The 26883-nt window shown below is 46.0% G+C and overlaps 3 protein-coding genes and 1 pseudogene across 4 annotated transcripts; 3 read left to right on the forward strand and 1 right to left on the reverse strand.

The window, feature by feature from the left end:
* Positions 1–57: 57 nt before the first annotated feature.
* On the reverse strand, positions 58–2332 carry LOC120671065 (pentatricopeptide repeat-containing protein At1g31430-like). Its single transcript, XM_039951301.1, has one exon. It carries the CDS (start codon positions 2302–2304, stop codon positions 670–672), a length of 1635 nt encoding a protein of 544 aa, XP_039807235.1. The 5' UTR covers positions 2305–2332; the 3' UTR covers positions 58–669.
* Positions 2333–6497: 4165 nt separating this feature from the next.
* Positions 6498–8178, forward strand: LOC120671067 (aurachin C monooxygenase/isomerase-like). The gene is made up of 4 exons (XM_039951303.1): positions 6498–6758; positions 6853–7160; positions 7281–7491; positions 7574–8178. The coding sequence occupies exons 1-4, from the start codon at positions 6525–6527 to the stop codon at positions 8099–8101; spliced, it is 1281 nt and encodes a 426-aa protein (XP_039807237.1). The 5' UTR covers positions 6498–6524; the 3' UTR covers positions 8102–8178.
* A 4184-nt stretch (positions 8179–12362) lies between these two features.
* On the forward strand, positions 12363–16043 carry LOC120671064 (protein FAR1-RELATED SEQUENCE 5-like). Its single transcript, XM_039951300.1, has 2 exons — positions 12363–12939; positions 13640–16043. The coding sequence occupies exon 2, from the start codon at positions 13710–13712 to the stop codon at positions 15723–15725; it is 2016 nt and encodes a 671-aa protein (XP_039807234.1). The 5' UTR covers positions 12363–12939; positions 13640–13709; the 3' UTR covers positions 15726–16043.
* Positions 16044–16268: 225 nt separating this feature from the next.
* LOC120671068 lies at positions 16269–19973 on the forward strand (annotated as a pseudogene). Its single transcript, XR_005673486.1, has 9 exons — positions 16269–16720; positions 16804–16941; positions 17712–17780; positions 17862–17933; positions 18543–18625; positions 18720–18851; positions 19060–19270; positions 19551–19670; positions 19833–19973. The product of XR_005673486.1 is annotated as an uncharacterized LOC120671068 (transcript).
* Positions 19974–26883: the final 6910 nt, after the last annotated feature.

Genomic DNA, 26883 nt, shown 5'->3' on the forward strand with positions numbered 1-26883 from the left:
GTCTAGAGTTTTGGTCAATTCTAGCAAACTGAATTCACATACTCCGGACTTGAGATATAGCATATAACTTGGCATGCCAATTTCCTTGCACATGTGTGAGGTTTACTTTGCACCTTTCTCAAAATGCCATGCATTTTGCCACGATAAACTGCTTCAAGCAAAATAAAAAAAATATTACAGAACAGGATCTAATGACTATGATAACATACACCGTGCTTTGCTGTGGACTATGCTGCAATCGATACAGCTGTCTTCTGATGTTCCTTCAGTTAACTTTTTTTTTTTTGAAGTTCCTTCAGTTAACTAATTGCAGAAGGCCCTAAAATGCTCATAAACTGCTCTCCCCAATTAAATTCTGCTCTCCTCTGTTTCTAGTAGAAACCTGATCCTTTTTTTTTTGCGAGAAGTAGACCTCTGATCCTACTTTGTGAGTCGTCAGGTCTAGTACTCTTTACTTTTCGTCCAAGAGAACTCTGGGCACTTCAATATCTACAGTGCTATGGTCATTTTGGTTTGATAGCTTTGGGAGACAAACCAGGCTGACCACTAAATTGGTTAAAATTGTTACTGAGTTAAATTTCTTTGACTATATGATCAAGCATGTTGTGATTAATTGATCGCGATGAATGCTTAACCAACATTAGATATATCCCAGTATTGGTTCCATCGTCAGCATCCTTTTACCTCAATCGTGCTGCACCCTGCAGTCTTCTTGACAGTGGGGTGCGCCATCTTGCTCCTTACTCTTATTGCTTCCTCCCATCGACTTGCTGTTGCATACACATTAGACATGAGGACATTGACACCAGGGTTTGGGGAATCTTGCTCGGCAATTCGTTTGGCCAGCCTTTCGCTCATCTCAACATTGGCATGAGCCTTGCAAGCTGTGAGGAGGGCACCAAACAGTGGCATAGTGTCCTTGTTTACAGGCATGTCATTGATCAACCTCTCGGCTTCATCTAGTACTCCGGCACGGCCTAGAAGATTGACAAAGCAACTATAGTGTTCGATTCTCGGTTCTATCCGATATACTTGTTTCATGGCTTGGAAATGCTTGCGTCCATCATCAACCAAGCCACCATGGCAACAGGCACTCAGTACCCCAATGAACGTAATACCATCAGGCTTCACTTTGTTTATCTGCATCTCCTCAAACAATTCAAGAGCTCTACTGGCCTGCCCATGTGTGGCCAGGCCACAGATGATGGCAGTCCAGGCAGCAGCGTCCCTGCCCTGCATTCGCCCAAAGACACGCAGTGCCTTGTCAACATGCCCACACTTCGAGTACATCTCAATCAATGCTGTGCCGAGAACTGCATCAATCTTCATCTTCCTACCCTCAGCATACTGATGGATCCATTCACCTTGATCTAGAGCGCCGATATTGGCACAGCATGTCAGGAGAGTGACAACAGTGAACCGGTCCGGTTCCACCTGTTGCAACCACATGTCTCGGAACAATGCAAATGCCTCCTCAAAGTTCCCATGTTGCACACAAGCGTTGATCATTGCAGTCCACAGAATTAGATCCTTCTCCGTGCATTGATAGAAGAGTGCTCTTGCCTTGTCCAGCTGACCAGCAAAGGCGTATCCCGACACGAGTATAGTCCAAGAAATGATGTTCCTCTCCGGCATTTGCTCGAACATCTTCACTGCCTCTTCCAAGCACCTGTTCTTCATATACATGTCCAGAAGCGCATTTGCAACTGGGAGGCTGAATCCAAAGACTGCATCCATGTATGAGTGGATCCTCCTTCCCAAGCTCAGGTCTCCTGCCCTGGAGCAAGCGGTCACGGCAGTCACCAAGGTGACCCTGTCAGGTGTGGCACCGCTTCTCTCCATCTCCTCAGCCAACGCAACTGCTGCTTTGAAGCGGCCGCACCTGATGTAGCACCTGATCATCATATTCCACAGCACCAGGAACCTCTGCGGCATTTCGTCGAACACCTTCCGCGCGACATCTGCGCGGCCCAGCATCGTGTACATGTCAACCAGCGAGCTCGCAGTGTACGCGTCCCACCGGAACCCGGTCTTCACGGCGGCCGCGTGCGCCTTGCGACCCTCGACGGGTAGCTTCATCACGCCGATCGCCCTGAGCACGAACGGGTAGGTGAAGCTGTCGGCGACGAGGCCGCGCGCGCGGAGGTCGTAGTACACCGCCATGACGCGCGGGAAGCTGCCGCGCCTGGCCAGGGTCCTGATCAGCACGTTGCAGTCGCGCAGCGGCATGGCATGGTGGTACGCCGTCGCCATCAGAGCCTCAGAGGACGCGTGGGTAGGAGGCGCCAAGGCGGAAGGGCACATGTCGCTAAAGCCGATGGGACATCCACCATCACCTGAAGTTCCATGCGTGGTGGGCCGTTTTATAGCCCAATAAATCTAACGATTGAGGCAGAAAAGACAAAATAATGATATTACCCACATGTAACCAAATTTAAAGAAAAAATCTATAAATCTCAGATTAAATAACCAAATTAAATTCCGATTGCACCATATAAGACCACACTTGATTATATTTGGAGAATTTTATTTTTAATTTTTTTATAAAGCTCGTACATATGTACTGCTGCGAACAAATTCATATCTCTTTACAAACAAAATATTAAACTCTACAAACAAATAATTGTACACTGCGGACAAAAATTTGAACATCACAAAAAAAAAATGACGCATGCATATTGTCAACAAAAATAGAAGAGAGGTTCTGCACATGCATAAAAAAGAAGATCACGATGTTTTTAAAATATTTTTCTAATACTAAATAATTAATTTTTGTTATTGGGACCAAATATTTTAAGAAAATAAATTATTTTTTACGAACAAAAAGATTAAACATAACGAACAAATAGTAATGTGCAATGAATAAAATATTACTTATCAGAGACTTTTAGATGTATAGTATAATAATAATTTAGCGTTGCGAACAAATGAATGAAAAAAATATGAGCATTGCAAAGAAACAGTAAAAAATGATAAGAAGGAAATAAGTACAAAAGAAAAAATCAAATAAAAACAAACAAAAAAGAAAGAAAGGTGCTTCCATTGCATGCATGTGCATGCAGCATGCAGGTGGCTAGTTAAACAGCATTGTATGCGGATAGAATGAGAAGTGCTCACAAGGAAGAAATAGTGTTAAAAGGAAGATATGTGGTCTAAATAAGCTGCATCAAACAAATAACTGTTGGGCCTAATAATTAAATGGACAGTTCGGATCGTTCAGGCGATGGTCTTTGATTTTGTAGCGGGGGCGATGCCCAGCCGTGGCGAAGGCGGAATCTTTTGGGGACGTCATGTGCGATTTGGGGCGCTCATATCGCAGAAGCAATTTCCGAGCGGGCCGCGCACACGAGCAAACTCGTGGGGCAAAACTGAAGGCCCATTATCAGCGCAGGATTGAAAAATGCACTCATTTCCAATAGGGCAACGAGCTTATCAGCTTTAGGAACACAACTGAAATCTGGATTCATTTGAAGAAAACGTTGCTATCAAAACTTAAATTAACGGGAAAGTTATACCACAGTCGAGCATTTTCATCTCTCCCACGCACGATTTTTTTACTCTCCCTCATCTCACCTACTTCTACAAGTCCGGCGAGCTCCAGTGAACTTTTTAGGGTTCAGAGTTTGGGAGTTTAGGCGTACCTGTGTCCGACGGATCTAGAGGAAGCTCGGGGCAGCAGGGTAGCGGGTGGTGGCGGCGGGAGAGACTCCGGTGGAGCGGAGGCGGCGAGGGTGCCGCTGGAGCTGAGCGGCTGGGGTCCCCCGGTTGGGCTGTGCAGGGGTAGGGGAGAGCGTCAGCGGCAACTTGTACCGGGAGTATAAGCGCGATCGAGACAGCGGTGTCCTCTCCGGCAGCGGGAGGTGTCAGAGACAGGAAGGGCGACAGGGACAAAAGACGGAGGATGGAGGGAGGGTGGAGGAGCTGCGTCTCGCCGATGGCGTGCGGGGAGTGACGGGCGCACGATTGGAGGCGCGAGGGGTGGGGGGGTGGGTGGGGGATAAAATATGATAAGGCTGGTTCCAACGGGGGTCGGTACCGACCCCCGCCGGTCGGTACCGACCCGGCTACCGACCCGCGCCGGTCGGTAAGCGCGGAAACCGAGAGCGCGGGGCGGTAGCGCTAACCGACCGGCCGGGCGGTCGGTACCGACCGGCGTTGGAGCCGTGCGCGGTCGGTACCGGCCGGTCGGTACCGACCCGGCGTCCGGTCGGCTGCCACATGGCGCTCTGTGATTGGCCAACGGCTGCCACGTCAGCTAGCCGTTGTAATTAGCCGTTTTTGACCGTTTGAACTCCAAAAAATTCGAAAAAAATTCCAAAAAATCACAAATTTCGTCCCCAACTCATCTATAAATAGAGAGGGCTGGTTGGAGCTCATTCCACACCTCTCACTCCCCATTTCACTCACTTCCTCACCCACGCCATGTCTTCTTCGAGTTCAAGTGACGGGCTAGGCGATGCTCTCTTCGCCGCCGTTGAGGATACGATCGCCGCGCTGAAGGCGCAGATGGAAGCTTCATCCTCAAGACGGCGGGGTCCTCATCGCTACATCCATCGTGATCGCGAAGACGCTCACACCAGGCTGCTCAACGACTACTTCACCGACAACTGTATCTATCCTCCCAACTACTTTCGGCGAAGGTACCGTATGCGTAGGAGTCTTTTCCTATGTATTACGGAAAGGTTAGGTGAATATTCTTCATATTTCACTGAAAGAGTTGATGCCACTGGACGTAGAGGTTTATCTCCTTTGCAAAAGTGTACTGCTGCCTTGCGCCTGTTAGCGTATGGCATAGCCGCAGATTCGATCGATGAGTACCTCAAGTTAGGTAAATCTACTGCTTTAGAGTGTTTAGAGAATTTTTGTGAGGGCATCATTGAGTGTTATGGGGCTGAATTCTATCGTCGGCCTACTGAGTCGGATCTTCAGCGTCTACTAGCTAAGGCAGAGGAGCGTGGGTTTCTTGGTATGTTAGGGAGCATCGATTGTATGCACTGGCAGTGGAGCAATTGTCCAGTGGGTTGGCAGGGCCAATTTACCAAGGGGGACATCAAGCATCCAACCATCATCCTTGAAGCCGTAGCCTCATATGACCGTTGGATCTGGCATGCCTTTTTTGGTGTTGCGGGATCCAACAACGATATCAACGTGCTCAATCAGTCCCCGTTGTTCACTGATGCCATTAGAGGACAGGAGCCCACGGTGCGCTTTACCGTGAACAACCATGAGTACAATATGGGATACTACCTTGCTGACGGTATATATCCCTCGTGGCCGGTGTTCATGAAGGGCGTGCCTCTTCCACAACTGGAGAAGCATCGCTTTTTTTCAGAGCAGCAAGCATCAGTGCGGAAAGATGTTGAGTGTGCATTCGGGATATTGAAGAAGAGGTTCAACATACTCGCCATTCCCGGACGTTCTTACTCTCAACGTACTCTTGGGTTGATCATGCGTGCTTGCATTATTTTGCACAACATGATCATCGATGACGAGCGAGGCGGATCGTTTGACGAAAACTATGAGACTGTCACTTCTTTCGTCGGACCAGCGATCCACTACAACGCACCGCCGAGTCTAGCAATTCGCCTTCAGAGAGAGGCCGCGATGACATCAGGGCAAGTATATTCACAGCTTCAGAGGGATTTGATTGAGCATGTTTGGAACAAAAATCATCATTAGATTTATGTAATTTTTTTATTCTTATGTAATTTCCTTTATTTTAAATTGTCGTGTAATTTTTATTTCGAATTTTTATGTAATTTCTGAATTTTTAAATTTAATAAAATGAGGTTATTGTGTCCATTTAAATTATAAAAGAACGCGTTCTGAAATGGTTAAGTTTGGAATGGAAAAGCTGACGTGGCGCTGACGTGGCTGTGGGCTGAGGCTGCAGGCTCACTGATGGAGCGCTGGGGTCGAGTGGGCTGGCGAGAGCTGACGTGTCGCTGATGTGGCTGTGGCTGCGGGCTGGGGCTGCAGACCCACTGTTGGAACCAGCCTAAGGCAAGGTCTCAACCGTTGATCTGAGATCCAACGGTCACAAAATCAAGTGTATGGGAGGATTAAATACCCAGGTGTGACCTAGACAGCCCTATGAATTAAATAATTGCATAAAACTATTCAAAAAAGATCTGAACCATTGGTAAAAAAAAAGTTATGAACCTATTTCAGAATGTTTGAAACATTTATAAATGTTCCAAAACATTCAAAAAGTTATATGCCACTCTATAACGTTTGAAATATCAAATATTTGAAAACGTTCGAAATATTTCAGAATGTGTGCAATTTGAAAATGTTGCAAACTATTCAAACAAGTTCTGCTCAATGGGCCGACGGAATAGAAAGAGCAAGATGAGGACAGCCAACTTAATGGGCCGCAGCAAGAAAAAGATGCAAAAGCACACGTTAGGCTTCTGCGACTGAATTGAGCCCAGCAGCGCGCGTTGACTAGACTTGAGCGATCTTTTGGGTGCCATGTACAAACGGGAGAGCGACACGGATGGTTGGGGGCAGCTGCTGGCGAGATGGGCAAGAGGGTGGCCGTGGTGGTGGGAGGGAGCGTGGCGGGGCTGGCGTGCGCGCACGCCGTGGCGGGCGCGGGATGGGACGTGGTTGTGCTGGAGAAGGCGGCGGCGCCGGCGGCCGGGGGCGGCACGGGCGCCGGGCTGGGGCTCGACGCGCAGTCCATGGAGACGCTCGCCCGCTGGATCCCCGGGTGGGGCCTCGACGCGGCCACGCTGCCGCTCGCCGTTGACCTGGTACGCCGTGCTCTCCGAATCGCCCGCGCTCGTCGGGAGGTGAGATCTGGGGTGCGAGCTTCGTGACGCTGCTCTTTGTTATCGGCCGCCGCAGAACAGAGCAACGGACAGCGTGACGAAGGCGGGGCGGACGCTGGCTAGAGACGACGGCTTCAACTTCCGCGCGGCGCACTGGGGCGACCTGCACCGGCGGCTGCACGAGGCGCTGCCGCCCGCGGCCACCGTGCTCTGGGGCCACCAGCTCCTGTCGTTCGAGGCGCCGGGCGACGCCGGCGGGGTCGTCGCGACGGCCCGCGTGCTGTGGACGGGGGAAACGGTTGATGTCCCTGGGGACCTGCTCGTCGCGGCGGACGGCTCCACGTCGTCCATCCGCCGCCGCCTCCTCCCCGACCTCAAGCTCAGGTCAGCTGCCCACCAAGCCTACGAATCCGTGGCGCTCTCGCGCGTTCGGCTCGATGATTCGATTCGTCGATTGGCTCCGGAAGAAAGATGCCCAATTCTCGCCCGCCATGGCCGGTGCAGGTACTCCGGGTACTGTGCGTGGCGAGGCGTGTTCGATTTCACCGGGAAGGAGAGCTCCGACACCATGGTCGGCATCCGAAGAGCCTACCCGGAGCTCGGCAACTGCCTCTACTTCGACCTCGCTTACAAGACGCACGCCGTGCTCTACGAACTGCCGAGGAGCAGGCTCAACTGGCTCTGGTACATCAATGGCCCAGAGCCGGAGCTCACGGTAACAGCCGTCCGATCCCCTTCACGCCCGTGCTAGTGTGCCACTCTCCTTGAGACCTCACCGGAGCGATTCGCTTGGGCAGGGGAGCTCGGTGACCATGGAGGCGACCGGTGCCATGGTGGCGCGGATGCGGGACGAGGCCGAGCGCGTCTGGTGCCCCGAGCTGGCGCGGCTGGTCCGGGAGACCGCGGCGTCGTTCGTGAACGTGATCTACGACGCGGACCCGCTTCCGCCGCGGCTGTCGTGGGCGGGCGGCCGCGCGGTGGTGCTGGTCGGCGACGCGGCGCACCCGACCACCCCGCACGGCCTGCGGAGCACCAACATGTCCGTCGCGGACGCGCGCGCGCTCGGGCGGTGCCTGGCGAGGTGGGGCTCCGAGCCGACGCCCGCGCGCGCGCTGGCGGAGTACGAGGCGGCGCGGCTGCCCGTGGTGGCCGCGCAGGTGCTGCACGCGCGCCGGCTCGGGCGGATCAAGCAGGGCCTACCGGTGGACGGCGAGGCGGAGGGGTTCGACGTGAGGACGGCGACCGCGGAGGCCGCGCTGGAGCTGCGGCAGAGGACGATGCCGTTCTTTGGAGGCGTGCCCACCGCAGATGATGGCAGTTTGTGATTCGTGTTAGAAATCGAAGGTGTTGTACTTTGATTTTTAATCCAAGGAGCAGCCACAACGAAGGTGCTTAAACCTAACCTTCATAGCACAACACATCAAACTAACGGTTCCATGAAACCCAAGGATAAAAAATTCGTGTTAAAAAAATAGAGATAACAAAAATCACTAAGAAAACTTAGAAAAGACACGCTGATTTAGGAACAAGAAATAGGTACATGAACTTGAGGCCCTGTTTAGTTGGAGCGCAAAAAAAATTTCGTTGGAATCTTGTTAATTTGAAGTAATAAATGAAGTCTATTTACAAAATCTTTTGCACAGATGGGTTGTAAATCGCGAGACGAATCTAATTATGCTAATTAATCCATAATTAATCAATAATTAGTAGATGATTACTGTAGCATCACTGTTGCAAATCATGGCTTAAGTAGGCTCATTAGATTCGTCTCGCGATTTACAGCCAATCTATTCAAAAAGTTTTGTAAATAAACTTCATTTAGTACTCCATGCATGTGTCGAAACATTCGATGTGACGGTTTTTTTTTGCGTTTACGGGGTTTATGGGGTGGGAACTAAACATGGCCTGAATTGTTTGTAAACTACTATAGTGCCATGCCATCAGACATGAGTCTCAACTATTTGCAGAGCACACTTGTAGACATTAGCATCATGATAAGAAGAGCATGCAGATCGTGTGGTGTAGTAGTCCTAAATGCATGTTTGTATTGCCCTCCTTTGCAAGTGGTGACTTGAGTAAGTACTAAGGACCCAAACTTAGATCTTCGAATTGCATGTGGTTGTGGAAACTGGAAAGGGTTGAAGACCAGCTCATCGTGGTCTCCTAAATGGAGATGTGGATCCGAACTTTTTTAAAAAAGAAAACCATTCGTCTTTGTATGGTTATTCGTATTCTTCACTCTTTTTTCCAAATCTTTTTGGGTATTTCGCTCTGATCTTCTCCTTTGTGAACTTTTGCCTACAAGGTGAATCGTGAGAAAACTTCAAAAATAGAGGTGCAAATTGGTGATCCTTAAATGCACCTCCAACCCTTTTTAGTTCAAAATTTTGTATATTTTTTAAAAATAAAATCTCATTTTGGAGAAATAGTACAAATTTTTTGAACTAAAAAGAATTGAAGGTGCACATAAAGGTCACCAATTGATACCCCTATTCAAAAAGCTATTTGGATCCACTCAGCTAATCTTTTAGCTAGTTTTAAAAAATCATAGTAAATCATAGAAAAATCATAAAATAAAAAATTCAATTGTGTTGGACTCCAAATGAGTAGAGCTACACAGTGAATATATAATATGATATGCTTCAGTATATTTTTTTACAGCTACGAAGAAAAACATAGATTTAAAGCTACAGCAAAAAATACTAAAGTGTACCATATTATATATTCATTGTGTAGATATACTCATTTGGAGTCTAACATAATTGGATTTTATATTTTATGATTTTTCTATGATTTACTATGATTTTTCAAAACTGCTTTAGGGGGTCATTTGACCGGTTTTGAAAAGTTCTAGGGGGTGATATAGACCGTTTTATAGGTTGGGGGGTTATGTAGTCCACCCCCATAGTTGGGGGGTGATATAGACTTTTTACTTTCTAAAATAAAATTTTATTTTGGAGAAGTAGTACAAATTTTTGAGCTAAAAATGATTGAAGGTGCATATAAGGATCACCAATTGATACCCCCAATTCAAAAATATATTTGGATCCACTCAACTAATCTTTTAGCTAGTTAGTCAGAATTAGCTAGGTTGAATCGGCTAATTGGATAGTTTTTTTTTACGAGTAATCGGATAGTTGCTACTTAGCCAGTTAGAAGGATCAGGCGGTCCTATTTGGATCCGCCCTAGCTAAATTAACTATCTATCAATTAGCTGGTGGAAATCCACTAATTTAATGTACAAGTGTGCGATTCTTGCAATTCTATTTCGATGACCAAATGGTCTGCTCATGACTGGTTGCAAACCGAAAGCATATACTATTTTAGTTCCAATATGAGTTTAAATTATCCATTTTTGCTCTAGGCGATATTTTTTTTGCGAAAGGAAAGATATATTAGATTGGATCACAGTACATCCCCTCTTACAACCAAAACCCCAGCAAAGAAGAAAATTACAAAAAGGACCCTAGAAGCCCTGTTTGTCTTCCTCCTCTGCTCCGGTCCGGCCGACTGAACCGTTCGAGTGCAAATCCCAGGGCTCCTTCTCCACCGCTGGAAGACCTCGAACATCGATGAAGCCGCGGAAGCCACCACCCCGGAACTCCAACCAAGATGGATTTGAGCCGCTGAAAGAACCTTGGCGATCTCTCCGACAACAGAAAAAGAGACCCGCTAGCGCTAGCACTCCGACAAGGAAGCACCACCCCAGCAACAACTCCGACGCCGGTGAATGGACCACCAACGCGGAACACGCTCACGAGGGAGCACAGAAGGTCCGACCCTTTCGCAAAAAAGATCGACCAGAACATACCTTAACCGAACGCCGGAGGCGACGCTGCCACCATCGCCAGCGGAGAAATGATGAGGAACAAAACCTTCACCAGCGAAGACAAGATCCCAGCCGGAGAAGAAACTTATTCGCCGACGAAGCAGCGTCGTCGCCGCCGCCACCCGCGGAAACCCTAGCTCCGCCAAGGACATCCTCGGCGAGCAAACCTAACTACACCTAGAGCTAGATCTACTAGACTAGTATGCACACCAGCCGTCGATTCGCCGCTCCCCTCGTTCTCCGGCGCCGGCGAGGCCGCCGGAGAAGGAGGGGAGGCGGCGGAATCGGCCCGGACACGGGTTCGCCCTTGTGTCGCCTCTCTCTCCAATAGCAAGGGGAAGGGTCGGGTGGTACGCTCTAGGCGATATATATAGATCTTTGAAGCTCGTGCTCGCGAACTGCATGAGTTCATTGAAGTTCATCGTAACACCAGAGAGGCAGAGACATGGAAACTCGTGTCCAACATAAATTCAAGAAAAATTTAACCTAGCACCTCTGGTAACACTGTGCAAACGTATTATGTAGTTTGTATCGTTCTAATGATCTCCTTCAACGCTTGGGTCTCCTCTAGCCGGCTCACAAAGTATCGCAGCGATGGGCACGAGGCCGAGCGGCCTGCGCGCGTGTGGCCCATCGGCTTGGCTCAGAAGCGCGAGGAAAGCCTATCATCTAACTCTCATTGAGAACAACTAGTCTATCAATCCATTCTCTCGCACGAGCTAATAAAATTTAATAAAAAATAAGATTAATAATTATAATTACTCATCTGACACCCTTTCTAATTTATTAAATACTGTAACACATACTTTAATATATATATATATATATATCATTATCTAGTTACAATAAATTTTATTTTGCATCACAATTTTATATGAATTCGATATATATTTAGTTGTACTATTTGTTTGTGAATTGATATTTTTTATCTCTTCCATCATACATAAATACATGGTGACATATACCGTGGTTAGTATTTTTGTATAAAAAATAATATAAATAATACAATAATAGTAGAAATAATAATTTAGAATTTTATATTGATGTAGTTTAATATTTTTATTATAATTATATAAGATTCAGATTTAGCAGTAATTTAACTTGTAATAATAATGATACAATTAGATAATGTATATGCAAATTTAGGGGGATATTTGTATTATTTTTATAATAGCATAGGTGGGTAATTTAAATACATGTTAAGAGGGTTAATTTAGTCTATTTTCATAATGTTAGATGTGGGTAATTTATTAGAAAAAAATAATAGATTTGATGGTTATTATAATTAGAGTTGTTGGATTGATGGCTAATGTTTGTGATTTTTGTGAGAATTTATAAAATTTCTCTATTTATTTAGAGTGATCAACTAGAATCCTACGTGGCTTCATGAGCCTCCAATCAATAATAGTAAGATTTAAAATTGATTAAATTTATTCAAAATAGTAATAATAATAATTTTACAAAATAAGTATCATTATATTAAATATTTAATATATTTTCAGTTCATATCTATTTAGAGATATAAATGCTAGTAATTTATATATATATTTGATTAAATTTGGAAATGTTTGACTTCTCGAGAATTGAAAGTTGCATTCTTTTTTGAATGGATGAGTAATTTCTAGCATCAGTACCTAATCCAAACACATGAAAAATATCTAAATACCCTTCAAAAAATAAAAAATCTTTAAATCTACTAAAATTATACCATGCTGATGCAGTTTTTTTTAAAAAAGAAAAAACTGCTGCTGTTTTCTTCCCCACTCAGGAATCCGAGCATGCGTTTGGCTTCCCCAACCCGGCGGCTGCTCGCCCTCCGCCTGTAGGCCTGCCGCTCGCTCCCCACGCCCGGCGGCCACCCACCCCTCGCCCGTAGGACTGGTGGCCGCTCGCCCGCCCGGCGGCCGCTCGATTTGCTACTCGACGAGGTCGATTCATGGAAGGAGCAGCTCGATTTGCTGCTCGCTGACCCATCGCGGGCGTGGCGGAGCTGGTGCCACAAGGGAGCGCCACCAAACGGGCTGTTCGAGGTGCTAGCGCGGCTGGGTGCACGAGCAGCGTGAAGCTGGAGCAGTGGAGCTAGAGCGGCGGGGGAGCAGGTTCAGAGTGGTGCCAACGCACCCTCAGCCACTCTCTTCTCCTTACGCCGTGCCCCACCACCTGCCCCTCACCGCCGGCGGCGGCATACCGCAAGCCGTACCCGTACCTCCATCCACCGGGCCTTCTCTCGTCGAGCGGCGTCTCAGCCCTCCTCCTCGTCCCGCCATCTCTACCGGCGCTCGGCGCGCAGAGTGGAGATCCATCCGGGCTCCGAGCTGATTTCTCCTTCAGCTGGTAATCACCCCCTGCCTTGCGGTTGCTCAAGAGTTCGTCTCGTTCTATGGGACCTCGTCGTAGTGAGCATGTGCTGTGTGCCTCTGTATGCAACTAGTTCCGGCACCTTCTCTCTATTCGCTTAGTTATGGATTTGCTGGCTCGCCTTGCTGAGTTATCACTGCCAAAGGAATCCATAAGTCCATGGTTTGATTGGATTCTCTGCTTTATTGTTCAGTGCGAGAGATCAATTTCAGTTGGGTCAGTAGGAAACTTGGTGCCGAGGTGCGGGTGCGGTTTATGTTCCACTAAGTTTTGGGGTTTAACTGTACCCCCAGTGCCCCTAGCTATGTGTCTGCAGTTGAGTGGTTTGCGCAACTGAACTGCCTGAAGATTGAGCTGTAGCGATGGTGATGCTTAGAGCAATTTGAAATTAGTCGTGATACTAGCGAGTCTACTAAGGTATGTGATGTGGGCGCTCTTGGCTGCTGATAGGAACGGTGAAATTTAAGTGTCTTTCACTTAGTTTTTTTAGAAAAGTCTTTCACTTAGTTGAGGATAAATGTTCTTCTATTGGTGACTTGGTGTTCAGGTGTCAAATTTGTGCCACATCCATGATGTTTTGCTATGCCTACCTGCAGCAACCCCCCCCCCCCCCCCCCCCCGCCCCCAAAAAAAAAATTAAGTCAAAATGTCTAATGTCTTATCCTTGTCTGGCCAGGCGATCTGATTATTGCATCGATTTATTGCCCTCGAAGAACTGCATTTCCCTTGAAATTTGGAACTGTTGAATGGAGTATTCGTCAAGTGAAGATGAGGAATTGGTTGAAGATTTCATCGATGTTGAGGATGATACGGGTACTGAGAATATTGACCAAGGAACTGCTGTGGTGGCTTCCCAGATTCATGCTATCCATCCCTCTGATGGAACCATGCCACCAACTGGAAATGAGCTGCTGATGGCAGCTGATGTGGTGGGCAGAAATGATGAACCACGCATGGGCATGGAGTTTGAATCTGATGCAGCTGCCCGGGCGTTCTACAACGCATATGCCTTACGTTTTGGGTTTGGGATCCGTGTTGCACGATCCCGTAGCGAGCGGAGAAAGGGTGTTGAGGTGCTCGTTATGAAGCGTTTTGTGTGCTTGAAAGAGGGACATCACAAGAAGAAGCCTGTGGAGCCTAGCAACAAGAAAAAGAGGAAGCGCCTCTCTATACGGGATGGGTGTCCAGCGATGATGGAGGTGGTGCGTAGGGGCCCAGATAAGTGGGTTATCACGAAGTTGGTGCTGGAGCACAACCATGTTATTGCTAGTGCAGATCGGGCACGGGAGGTCCAACTCCGCCGCCTCTCCGGGAAATTTCAGGAGCATGAGAACCAATTGCAGGAGATGCGAAGGAATGTCTTTGGAGATACAGATGCTCAAGGACTGTTTGATTACTTCAAGAGAATGCAGTCAGAGAACTCTGGTTTTTTCTGTTCTATACAAGTCGACAATAAGAACTGTGTAAGCAATGCAGTTTGGGTTGATGCAAGAGCTAGAATAGCCTACACATACTTTGGGGATGCTGTTTACTTCGACACTACTTATAGTCAAAATGAGAATATGCTGCCCTTTGCAGCTTTCACAGGTGTGAATCACCATGGTGACACTGTTGTTTTTGGTTGTGCCTTAATTTTGGACAGGACAGAATCTTCATATGGTTGGATTTTTGAGACATGGTTGGCAGCGATGGATAAACGGTTGCCATTTTCCTTTACTACCGATGAAGGCAAGGGAATGGCAGCTGCAGTTGCTAAAGTATTTCCTCAATGTTTTCATCGTCTTTGCAGATGGCGAATCTTGTCCAGATGTAAGAAGAAATTGACTGATGTCTACACGAGATTTCCTGGGTTCCATGATGAGCTAAAGAGATGTATCAACGAGTGTGATACTGTGCCTGTTTTTGACATGGTCTGGGGCTCCATTCTTGACAAGTATGGCCTGAGAGATGATACTTGGCTTCAGTCACTGTATGAGATAAGGCACAAATGGGTTCCTGCATACCTAACCAGCTCCTTCTCCGCTGAGTTGTCATTAACTCATAGAGTAGAAACAGTCAGCAGGTTTCATAGGAATAACTTCAGTGCAAGAGTTTCTTTGAGTACTTTTATCACTAGATTTGATCAGTACATGGATGGTTTGTATGCAAGTGAAGCCCGGAAAGACGTCATTTCATTTCCTCCTGAACAACTTCTGAAAACCAACATGGTCTTGGAAAAACAAGCGGCAAGCATCTACACCAGAGCTGCATTTGAAACATTCCAGGTGGAATTGATTGAAGCATTGCAGCATTATGCCGTTAAAGTTCAGGATGGACCATACATGAAGTACGATGTCGAAAGAGATGGTGATCCTCCTACCAGGCATACCGTTTTCTACAACGTAGCTGAGAAGAAGGCCTGGTGCGATTGCTGCCGGTTTGCCTTCTCAGCGATACTTTGCAGGCATGTCCTTGGGGTGTTCGTCTTGGCTGGTGTCATCATGCTTCCGGAGCCATGCATCACGAAGCGATGGACAAAGAAGGCCAAGACGGGACCGGAACTGATTGGGCTTAATGTCGGGAATGAAAGTGGCAGCGCAGATTCAGTGGTTTCCAGATACAATGATCTTGTTCGTGACGCGATGAAGTGTGCTGAGAAGGGAGCTGTATCAGCCGGCACCTTCAAAGTTGCCAAGGAAGTGCTGAGTAAAGCGTTCACGGAGATCAAGGGTCTTAGGGAGAAACTGAACAAGGATGCTCTGCAGTCTGCAGCAAGTAGATAGCAGATAGCAGCAACTTGAGGTCTTGGAGGGCATTTGAGAGTGATTTGTGCATCTTTTGTGAAGAATTTGTTGCCGCACCATGAGGGTAACCTTTACGTCTTTACCTGCTTGCAACAATGACCTACATGTCAGGCTGTTGTCAAGAAAATCCAATCTTGCGGATCGAGTTGTATATGTCAGTGCTACAGTGCATCCTTCCGTCTCCACCTGACTTTTGTCAATGGTGTGCTTGCTCTTGTACAGTTTATCTTATTTATTTGGAAAAGAAAAACATCTGACGGTGTGCTTGCCTTGTGCAGTTTAAGCTTGTTTGTTCAATTGTTCCGTTTCTAAGTGGAATCTGTTCATTTTCATGTACAAACTATGAGGACTAAGTGGGTTACTGTAGTAGAACTTCACTCTCGTTCACTCCGGGCCTGTGGCTAGGAATTGGGCAAGGCCCACCAGCCAGATCTCCTGGCCCAAATTTTAACACGCGCCCAAAAATGAAGCGAGGGAATTGCAAAAGAAAAAAAAAAAACAAGAAACAGCTAACACGAACGAAACCAAACGTCAGGAATGGCCACCACCACCACATCCCTCCGCTCCCGCCTCCTCATCCTCCCACCACCGCCGTCTCCCTCCGTTTCCGCCCATGCGCCTCCGTACTCCCCTCCTCTTCCCGGAGGAACCTCCGCCTCGCGGCACGTGCGGCGCCGCCCGGCGGCGCGGTGGCCCCTGCGTCGTCGTCGGCGGCGCCGGCGGCGGAGGAGAAGGATGGGAACGGCGGGGGCGAGGGGCTGTCGGCGGCCGACGCGGAGAGGCTGTGCGAGTTCCTCCGCGCCGACCTGCCGCACCTGTTCGACGACGTGGGCATCGACCGGTCCGCGTACGACGACCGCGTGCGGTTCCGTGACCCCATCACCCGGCACGACACCATCGACGGCTACCTCCTCAACATCCGCCTCCTCAAGCTCCTCTTCCGCCCCGACTTCTACCTCCACGCCGTGAAGCAGGTTCGGCGCGCTCGGCTCGGGCGAGGACGCGGCGGGATTTCGCGGCCCGTGGTGGCTATTGAGTCTGCTGAACTTGGTTCTAGACAGGGCCGTACGAGCTCACCACGAAGTGGACCATGGTGATGAAGTTTATGCTCCTGCCGTGGAAGCCGGAGCTGGTCTTCACCGGGCTGTCGATCATGGGCCTCAACCCGCAGAATCTCAAGTTCAACAGCCATGTGGTAAGCACTGTTTTCTATCAAGGGACAATGAAGATTCCAGAAAAATAGTGGTGCAGCTCGTGCAAGCCATTATGTGCTCCACGCAGTTCCTACTTCCTAGTATAGGAGTATGTGCAATATTTGGTACCTCCCTTGAGAATTAAGATGAAGCATATAGCCATATACGTACATGCCAATGTGGACCATGGGCAATAGTAGAAATTATAAAGACCAATATCAGGACTATCGGTTGGTTGTCGGGTCAACTAGTTAGCACACCACAAAAATTATCAGAGATTTCTCCGACGAGTTGCCTGCCTGTTTCCACAATAGTTAGTCTCACACTGTGCTGTGTACCCATTTGTAGTTGGTAGTTATGCCACACAAAGGCTTTTTTGTCAAAGTGTTCATGGTACATGTTCCCCCCTACATTGCAGTGCTTCTTACTTACCTCCCTGAGAACTGGTTTTAGTGTCTTCTGTGGCCATACAACGTTTGGTACTCCCTCATTAGGAAAAAGCCAGGGATAATCATTTCCCACTCGTCAAGTTTTGTCTACCCTCTTGGGAAGTTCTACACTAGCAGTTTAGTTTCAATACTTTACCAAGGAAAATTACCGATACATTAGGCTTTTGCTGAGATATGACAATGCATGCCACCTCATTGATTTATATTGGTCCTGCTGTCACCTGCTATATGGCTACAGTAATCCTTCATTTAGATTGTAATGATCAGAAATGTAATGTTTTTCATTAAATGGTACTGTAATTTTCTAATACGCTGAATTACAGGATCTTTGGGATTCGATCGAAAATAATGAATACTTCTCTTTCGAAGGATTATGGGATGTTTTCAAGCAGGTAATCTTCCATCAACCTATTATTTTCCTTTTCACACATTAACAAGTATTTAGAGACTAATTTTTTTGGCATTTTGCACAGCTACGGTTTTACAAGACCCCGGACATAGAAACACCAAATTACCTTATTCTAAAGAGGACGACACATTATGAGGTATTAATGCATCATCTATACTGATTTCCTATTTGATTTGTGCTTGATCTACAATTTTTGTGTGCTCAGCAATCTTGTGCATCATCTATACTGATTTAGTACGTCCTTGATCTTCAATTTTCATGTACCTAGAGCAATCTAATACATCATCTTACTGGTTTACTATGTGCTTGATCTACTATTTGGAGTACTCAGAGCACTATAATGTATCATCTATACTGATTGACAATCTGCTTCATCTACAACTTTTGTGTACTCAGAGCTATCTAAGGCTCAGGTTGTTGGCAATTGGCATCTAATGGCCCATACTCGTTTGGTGCTTATCAGTAATTATTATATTAGACAAATATATTTCAGATACCACTGCACTATTATGTCTAACCAAGCCACTTCTTCCAGTTCTTTCAATGATGAATAACAATATTATTCTTATATTTTCGAAAACATGGATTCCACGTGTTGATGTTGATTTATAAATATACAGCAAATGCTAACATGCCCTCATAATCCACACTTGTAGAGTAGTAGTCAGTAGAAAGGTTAATTATAAATTTTAGTTCTTCAGATACTTCTGCAGGAGGTGAAATTTATGAGCATAACTAATTTCAGGTTAGAAGTTATTCACCATTCTTAATAGTTGAAGCAAAAGGAGATAAACTGACAGGATCTTCAGGATTCAATAATGTAACTGGGTGAGTCGTTCTACATGTTACAGTATCAGTAAATATGTCAAACGGATTCTCGAAATTCCTTGTGTCTCAACACCCAAAGTACTTATACATGTAGATATATATTTGGCAAGAATGCTTCATCTGAAAAGATTCCGATGACTACACCTGTCTTCACTCAAGCTTCTGATGGCACACTTTCAGATGTATCCATCCAGATAGTTCTGCCGATGAACAAAGACTTGAACAGGTATATCCAGGGATTCAGATCTCAGCTCCAGGTCTCCTATTTCCTGTTATCAATTTTCCTTTGTGTTTTGCCACTTTCCAATTTTCTCTTCTGATTCTTATATTTTTAGGGTGTGTTTTTTATATTTTTTTGATAAGGTAAATGAAGGGGATATTTTTTAATAATTTGTATGGTTTTACTTTGTGGCTAATGGTATTTTCTGTATCAGTTTACCAGCTCCAAATACAGAAGCGGTTACTTTGCGGAAGGTAGAAGGAGGCATTGTTGCAGTAAAAAAATTCAGTGGACGACCAAAAGAAGAAATTGTGCTCCAGAAGGAAAAGGATCTACGCTCCCAATTACTTAAAGATGGATTGAAGCCTCAACAAGGCTGTTTGCTTGCACGTTATAATGATCCCAGGACAAAGAGCTTCCTAATGGTATGTTTCCTTGTATATCTTCCATTTTAGTTTAAATCAATGTATGAAACTAATCAATTTTTGTGCCTTTTATGTTGTTTTATGAAATTCTAGATGAATTACCCTCTCATAATTCTAGGAAAACTGCATGGATTTCCTTCGGAAAATTAGATTGTTCATGTTCTAGGATATTGCATTACCCATATCTGCCCACGGTTCCAAAAAAAACCACTTTGATCTTTTAACAGTTGTATTCTAGATTGTTCCTTTAAACTAAAAGTCTGCTCTTTCTTGTCCACAGAGGAACGAGGTGCTGATACGGCTAAATGAGTTCACACTGGAGTTGTAATCATCATAGCTGGCAACAGATTTATGTAACACTAGGCTTTGGGCTTGGATATTTCAGCGCATCATTAGAAAGGTAAATATGATATTTTGTTTGTGAACATCACCTGCACATGAATTAGAAGTCATGTATTTTGTTTGAACCATTTTTTACATGTTAAATTCCGTGCACCATTCTTACTGCTGCATTTTCAGTCTGTCTGAGTCTGAGCTGCATTTGGTTTTGGTTTGTGTGCAGGGCAAATCTTGTTAACGGGTGGATGTGCTTTATGTAAATGTGAAATTCTGAAAGGTAATAAGCTACATGATAAAACAATAGATCACTCTATTATGTTTATACACCATATTTTGAATTGACAGAAAAAAGTATTAGAATGAAGACTCTTGAGTCTTAATCCGGGCCTTAATTTCTCGTGCTTCTACAATTGGATTGGGTTGTCACATCCTGGGTGTACTGATCTGTTTTTGGGCCAACTTTGGCCCTGTACAATCTAACACTGAACATTGAACTGAACTAGGGCTCCCTGACTATGAAAATTTAGCAGAACTGACTGTGCTCAAGTCTAACTAGAATTCAACGCTTGTCCGTAGGCTTTAGCTGATAACAATAATTATACACTTGCCATGCACAGTCAGAAAGCATACACAATAAATGGGCCATTTCGGTGGAAGCTTGAATCCGCATAATCTGGCAAGAATAATATATAGGCTGTCTAATTATGAAATGCAATTGCCTCCTTTGAGTTCTGACTGACCACCAAACACATCATCCAAATCAGGTTTCAGCACTACCATAAGTATGTTTGGTCAGATAGCGATTGTTGCATTGCATGTTTTATTTCTAGCCCCAGGCGTGCATGCAAATCCAGTCCGTGCCCACTGCCCATAGATGCTTAAGGTTGGTGTATCTGTATCCTTGTCAAGCTGTCCTTCCCCTCCAGGCATGCAACCCGTACTCCTAGTAGTAGGTGAGAACTGAGATGCCTCCAGAACCATTCATCCCCTTTCTGTTTGCAATCGTAGGTAACCGAATAGGTTTAAGAAACCCTGGAAGGTAACACTACGAATATAACACCCCCAGAATGTCTATGAGGATGATATTGCTACCTGCTTCATATACTTGATCAAAGTAAAGCTGCAATAGAGAATTTCAAGAAGATGTGACAAGATGGCTGAGGGAACTAAATTTGATTACAACATTGATTTATTTGCATTGTTTCACAAAAGCAATTCAGTGTAGCGTTCTTATAATGAGGTACTATGTTTATTTGCAAAAGATATGTGAAATAAAAGAGTGCAAAACTGGGGGAGGAAATAGGCAGTCTAAAGAACTGTACATTGTACACGTAATTGATAACTTAGATCATATGATTTGTGCGAGTGTTCTCATCCATCTTTCGCTCATGCGTTAAGCCAATGGACAGGCCTTCACGCATGACAGCATGTTGTTGAGTGAACCAGTGTTTCATGTTTCATGCGGCGTGAGTAGCATGAATACAACTGGCTAGGCCTGCACTGAGTGTACTATTACTATGGATGTAGTGTGAGACATTTTCCTTGTGGAACTGAACTCATAATTTAAAAAACCTAGAAAAGTCTGAAACCCTCCAAGTGATGTTTGAATTTCAGTTCCTCTCCTGTATTATTATGAATATCATCTTAAAGCGTCCTGGTATCTTATTTACACAAAGAAAAGGAGCTGCACATGGAGAGCTATAGCACAATTTGGCTTGAATATCAAGAAACTTATCTTAAAGTTGCAAGAAATTGCACATGGTGCGTGGTGAATACATAAAGTAATCAAAGTCGTCTGACTTCATGTACTCTGGTGCAATTCCAAGCTAAAACATGTCAAATCCCAGCTATCTGGTCTTGCTCCGCGAATGGCTGAATGATCACAAGAAAGCTACTGCTTATCAGGTGAGAGTGAGATCACCAATTGGAAAACAAAGCCAGGAACATGACATCAGACATACAGATACCTTCCATCAAAAGCACTCCAAAGTTACAATTTGGCTGCTTTTCATACGTAACACCAAAATTATGTCTGAGAGTTCTTGTTGTGCTTAGTCAATGGTTGCATTGATAAAGTTAGGCGGGGCACTTTTTATATTAGTATGACACGTGATTTTGTCATGCTGCTTAACTCAAAACTATGAAAATTCAAGTCAAGCCTGTTGCTTGGTTGGTCGTTTAATCTGTGCCTTTTCTGGGAAGGTTGATATCTTGAAGTCTACGTGTTGAAACTCGAAAACCTATCCACTTCAATGCCAAGTACGCAGCGCGAAAAGGTAGAAATGGGGCAGGGCTCTCATTGCAAACAAACATGAAAGTCAACACTGAAACTCTGAAAGCTGACTGCCATAATCTTCGTTCTGATGTAAAAAATGTCCCATCTTATTTCTTAAAAGCTTTTGTTGGCCTAATTCAAAAAGTTGTCAAGACTGAAAGACACCTAGCTACTACATTTTATTTGCCATAACCGTTGATGTAACTATGCTAGCAGTAGGGAAGTTGTGAGTTATTTTCGATGGGTCAGCGTATGAACAGTTGATGATGCGGCGTGGCGCCATCAGTGTGAGAGCAGCTCTTCCATAAATAGGCTTCAATTCCTTCCGTGTGAGGAACCGAAGCTGGCGACCAGAGGGGGGTGAATGGGAGCCGATCAAAATTTCTTCGAAATTCGAATCGTCGGCCTATGTCCCAAAATCACCCAAGTCCTCAAGCGTTCTGACCAAAATTTGGAGTAGCTATTGAAAAGCTAAACCAACACAAATGGCCTCGAACGTGCGAGCGAAAACGCGAAGCAAATCGGAAGCGAATCGAGAGAAACCGCAGAACTGATCTACCAGGACCGGTCTGACCGGTGCACTGGACCGGTCTGACCGGTCGCGGCTGTTCAAAAATTAGCAGACCGGTCTGACCGGTCTCGCCTACCGGTCTGACCGGTGGCACCCAAAAAACCCCCGAAAACTTGGATTCAAACTATGAATCTCAACCAAACGACCACGAAAATCGATGAAACTTGGAGGAAAGCTTCGTACCTACCCCGTGAACATATCCCCAAGGGATCTCGCCCTAAAGATTTTCATAGCACAATAATTTCGGGATGAGATCAAAAGGGGTGGGGTTTTCTCAAGACCTCAAAAACTTCAATTCTGAAGAGCTCGTGATTCCAGAGAGTTTAGGACATAGCTAGAAGCACGGGAATCACAACAAAGAACTCGTGGAACCATCGCAATCGTGTGCACAAAAAACGAAACCAAAATTCATCACAAACAGGCACAAAAACGATGATATTGAATCGATTCAAAAGCCCAGAGGGCACGAGGAGGATAGGGCCTCCTTTCCCAAACAAATCCCACACAAGGTCTCAACAATCCATCAACTAAATCTACCCTAAAAAGAAGAACGGAAGGAGAGAGACACAGGGGCGGCGGCCTGGAGGAATAGAGAATTCACGGACAAGTTCTAAAAGCCGCTCTTAACCTAACACAAGTGAAGGGGTATTTATACCCGCGGGACCGGTCAGACAGGTACGCTGGACCGGTCAGACCGGTTGGTTAGACCGGTCAGACCGGTTGGCCTGCAGCACCCCCTGTACACGATCTCATCCGACGGCCGAGGTTCTTTCTTCGAAATGAAGTCTTCTCCGCGATGCCGCCATCTTGATGAAGATCAGGTCCGCGGTTTTGGAGGGTCCGCGAAACCCGGGTAGGTGGCCGGTTTTGAGAAAACCGCCAAAACCTCACGCGCGGGAAGATTCCCGCCTCCACGCCGTGGCCCTAGACGCCGTTCACGCCTCGGCCTTCTGACGGCCCTAGACGCCGCCCGACGCCCGTCATCTTCTCGCCCGCAGCGAGGCCCTAGACGCCGTCGACGCCCGTCGCCTCCGCCAGTCCCGAGACCGACGCCCGTCACCTCCACGACTTGGCGTCTTCAACCGCCGTCCGCCTCCTTGGTTTTGTGGCGCAAACCAAGAAACCCGCCTTCCGTCGCCGCTTGCGCCCTCGATCCAGGAGTGGACGCCACAGCCGCCGCCCGGTCCGAGCTCCGGTCCCGGCTGCCCTTCACCGCCGTCCACCGCACGGTCCATCGGCCACAGCACCTCCACGGCAGCTCCCCGTCGACACTCGACGCCCGTGTACCTGCAATCCAAAGACCAAGCGCACAATCACACCGCACGGTTGACAATTCACTCATCACAAGCAGGATAGAGTACTCAACATTCCTCACCGTGGCATGCGCACGCATGCACAATAATCTTCACTAGTCACTAGATAACAAACACTTGAGTTTCCTAGTTCATTCTTCTTTCAAAGGCCCTATCAAATGCGTACACAAGTACGAGGAACCATTGGTGATCTTAGGTCGTCCTTGACCCTTAGATTTTTGGTTGAAACAGTGTATCTAATAATCTAGCTAGGTACCTCAGGGCAAGATAAATCTGTATTAGATTGCATCTAAATTTCTCTTAACAACAACACAATAATCACACATTTTTCTGATGTGATGTCTTCAAAATTTGTATTAGTTTATTTGTAGGCGCGTGGTATGTGTACATGTACTTGAAGGAAACAAAAGTGTGAAGTAGCGAAAAGATATGCAGTCTAGTGGTTATAGGAGTCTCGGTAGCACTTCAGATCCTGAGTTAGACTCTTTGTAGAAACAAATAATTTAGGATTCCATAGCATTGTGATTTCAGTGGTAGGCGACGTTCCCATTGACCAGGGACGGATCTAGCGGTGGGTCTATGAGGCTCCCGCCTAGACGGCTAGACCCCCCACAAACAATGGAGCCTCTCCTTGAGCCCCCCTCCATTTTTTTGGAGAAAGGAGGAGGAAGAAATTAAAGCAAGAGAGAGGAAGAAGAAAATCACCCCCCCTTAATCCATTCCTAGATCCGCCACTGCAGTCGACAGGGAGATGCTTGTGGTGAGTTCTTCAATCTCAAGGATTTGTCGGTTTAGTCATCGAAAATATTTAAAGGGATAGAGTTTGTCGTATGTGTGTTCATAGAAGTAAGTGTGTGTTGTAAGTGTCTGATTTGTGTTGTGTAATCTCAGAGAAAAAAAATGTGAATTAGCTATTGCTACGTGCATAGAATATAGTAGAGCTAGAGCATATGCTAGGGTGGTAGTAATTCCTGTGGTTGGGCTGGGCACCACACCATGCCTCCCTGGTGCAGCAGCGAGACATACCCAGCTGCACAGTGGTCTGAAATTTGATGCCCATCACAAGGGACCAACTTGTATAGTTGTATGTCTTCTGCGCGCGGCATGCGTGTTTATGACGGCGTACGTACGCCTGTAGTCTGTACATTGTACCCTCAAGGACCATCCAGGTCACTGACTACGGGCCGGATCTTTAGAGAAAATTACCAAAGAAAAAAAAGAAAAATTCAAGATGGGCCTCCATGGAGGCAAAGTGCCAGTCTCTGCCATCTGGCGCGGGTGGTCCGGTCCGGGATGAAGGTACAACAGTGCACATGCCATGCAGGCAAATGGTGAAATGGATTCCCTCTTGCCAGCCAGCCAGCCCTACTGACCACTGTACTACCTTCCCTTTTGCCCTCATCAGAGAGATGACCACTGCATTTAGGATTTGGTGATCTTGCTCACCGCATTGATTTGCCTCTCTGTATTTTTTACACTTTTTACTGCTAAATGCTTTTCAGCCATATGGTTCCTCTTTGTTGAAACCAGAACTCGATGGAGCCATGGTTGGTAGCACACCAGCACTACATCTCTGGTATGGTGTGGTGTGGTGACTCACCACGCCTTTTCGTGGCCAGCCATGGTCTCATTACGTTGGAGTTGCACGCCATGCCATAGGTGGCCATTGTTGGTGGTTCAGCTTGAAGAGCGGAGAACGAACGGAGATGAGGCTAGGAGGAGAAGAAGATGCTAGAGAACAGGCCGGGGCCAGGCAGGGGTCACATGGGCTGCCGCGTCATGTGCCAGCCAGTTCACGCTTGCGGTGCGGCGTGCCCGCGGTGGCCGCGCGCCGGGGGCGCATTTACATGAGCTACCGGGGCATGCGGTGCCGCTGCAGGCCTGCAGCACAAGGAAAGGGACAGACCACCACCAACCCACGGCAGATTGATCCTTGCATTGCTTGGCAGCATAACGGTTTCATATCTTTCAAAAAAAAAAGCATAATAACGGTTTCATCGCTCTCTGGGAGATCTGTGCATTAGCGGCACAACTGCACACTAGTACTATGGTCAATGTTAACTTAAACGTTAAATGTAAACGTTAAATGTAAACGTTAAATGGTGAACGATCGGTTACCCACCGTTTAGCAAATAGTCAGAATACACGATCGTTTAAACAGCCTTTTAAACGAACAAAACGGTTTTACACGACTAATCGGCATACACGGCTACCCATTAAGTAGCTTTTACACATCGTGTAAATGGCCGTGTAGACGAACAGTTACTATAGTAGTGTCTGGAGCCTGTACTCTCAGGTCATTGGGTCGACTCTCCCAACACAATGGGTTAATACAGTGGTGAACAGTGTTCCACACTAAACTTTGCAAATTTCATCGGGTCCAGCGACCCCGACGGCTTAAGCAGCTCCACCACCACTCTGAGAGACTGAGATTGTTGCCTAGTGACACCAGTTTTCTCAACTACTTTCTTTGTCAAAAAAATGCAACTATCATTTTCCAAGAAGTTAAATAGTTTTAACTTGACCAAATCTATACTATAAAAGTTGAAATAACTGAAACTTTTTCTAACTAAAATTAGACCCACCGTACCCCTCAAGAATATCCCACTTGTCAGGTCAAAAGGTTTAACGAAACAGAGTGGAGACCCATTCTTTAATAGAAGGAAAATATTTCTACCGAAAAGCTAATACTTTTTATACTAGCAATTTCCAATACTCACCTTTTGTACCCGCATATTACTTTACTTTGGCACACACTTTACTTTCCTTTGCACATATCCATTATTTACGTCATTACTTGTTTCGGAAGGATAATAATGTGTATCATTGTTTTATGGAAGGAAAATAAAGATGTATATTATTTTTTGAAGAAAAATAAATGACATCGTTGCTTAATGGAAGAAAAATTAAATACGTACATGCAGCATGTATATCTCCACTAGTTTATACAAATAGTATTAACCTCTCTATTACAAAAATAAGTATCAATAGATTAATAATTATTTTCATATAAATCTATTTGAGACATAAATATTAGTAATTTTATATAAATTTGATCAAATTTAAAATTAGTTGATTTCTCGGGAAGTGAGACTTGCACTCTTTTAGAGAAGGA

This window comes from Panicum virgatum, chromosome 4N (genome assembly GCF_016808335.1).
Source record: "Panicum virgatum strain AP13 chromosome 4N, P.virgatum_v5, whole genome shotgun sequence".
In the NCBI taxonomy this organism is placed as follows: Eukaryota; Viridiplantae; Streptophyta; class Magnoliopsida; order Poales; family Poaceae; genus Panicum; species Panicum virgatum.

Coding starts and splice junctions, on each gene's coding strand:
- LOC120671065 (XM_039951301.1), bottom strand. CDS start 2,304: ATGTGCCCTTCCGCCTTGGCGCCTCCTACCCACGCGTCCTCTGAGGCT.
- LOC120671067 (XM_039951303.1), top strand. CDS start 6,525: ATGGGCAAGAGGGTGGCCGTGGTGGTGGGAGGGAGCGTGGCGGGGCTG. Junction 6,759..6,852: donor TGCCGCTCGCCGTTGACCTG/GTACGCCGTGCT, acceptor CGGCCGCCGCAG/AACAGAGCAACGGACAGCGT. Junction 7,492..7,573: donor GCCCAGAGCCGGAGCTCACG/GTAACAGCCGTC, acceptor TCGCTTGGGCAG/GGGAGCTCGGTGACCATGGA.
- LOC120671064 (XM_039951300.1), top strand. CDS start 13,710: ATGGAGTATTCGTCAAGTGAAGATGAGGAATTGGTTGAAGATTTCATC.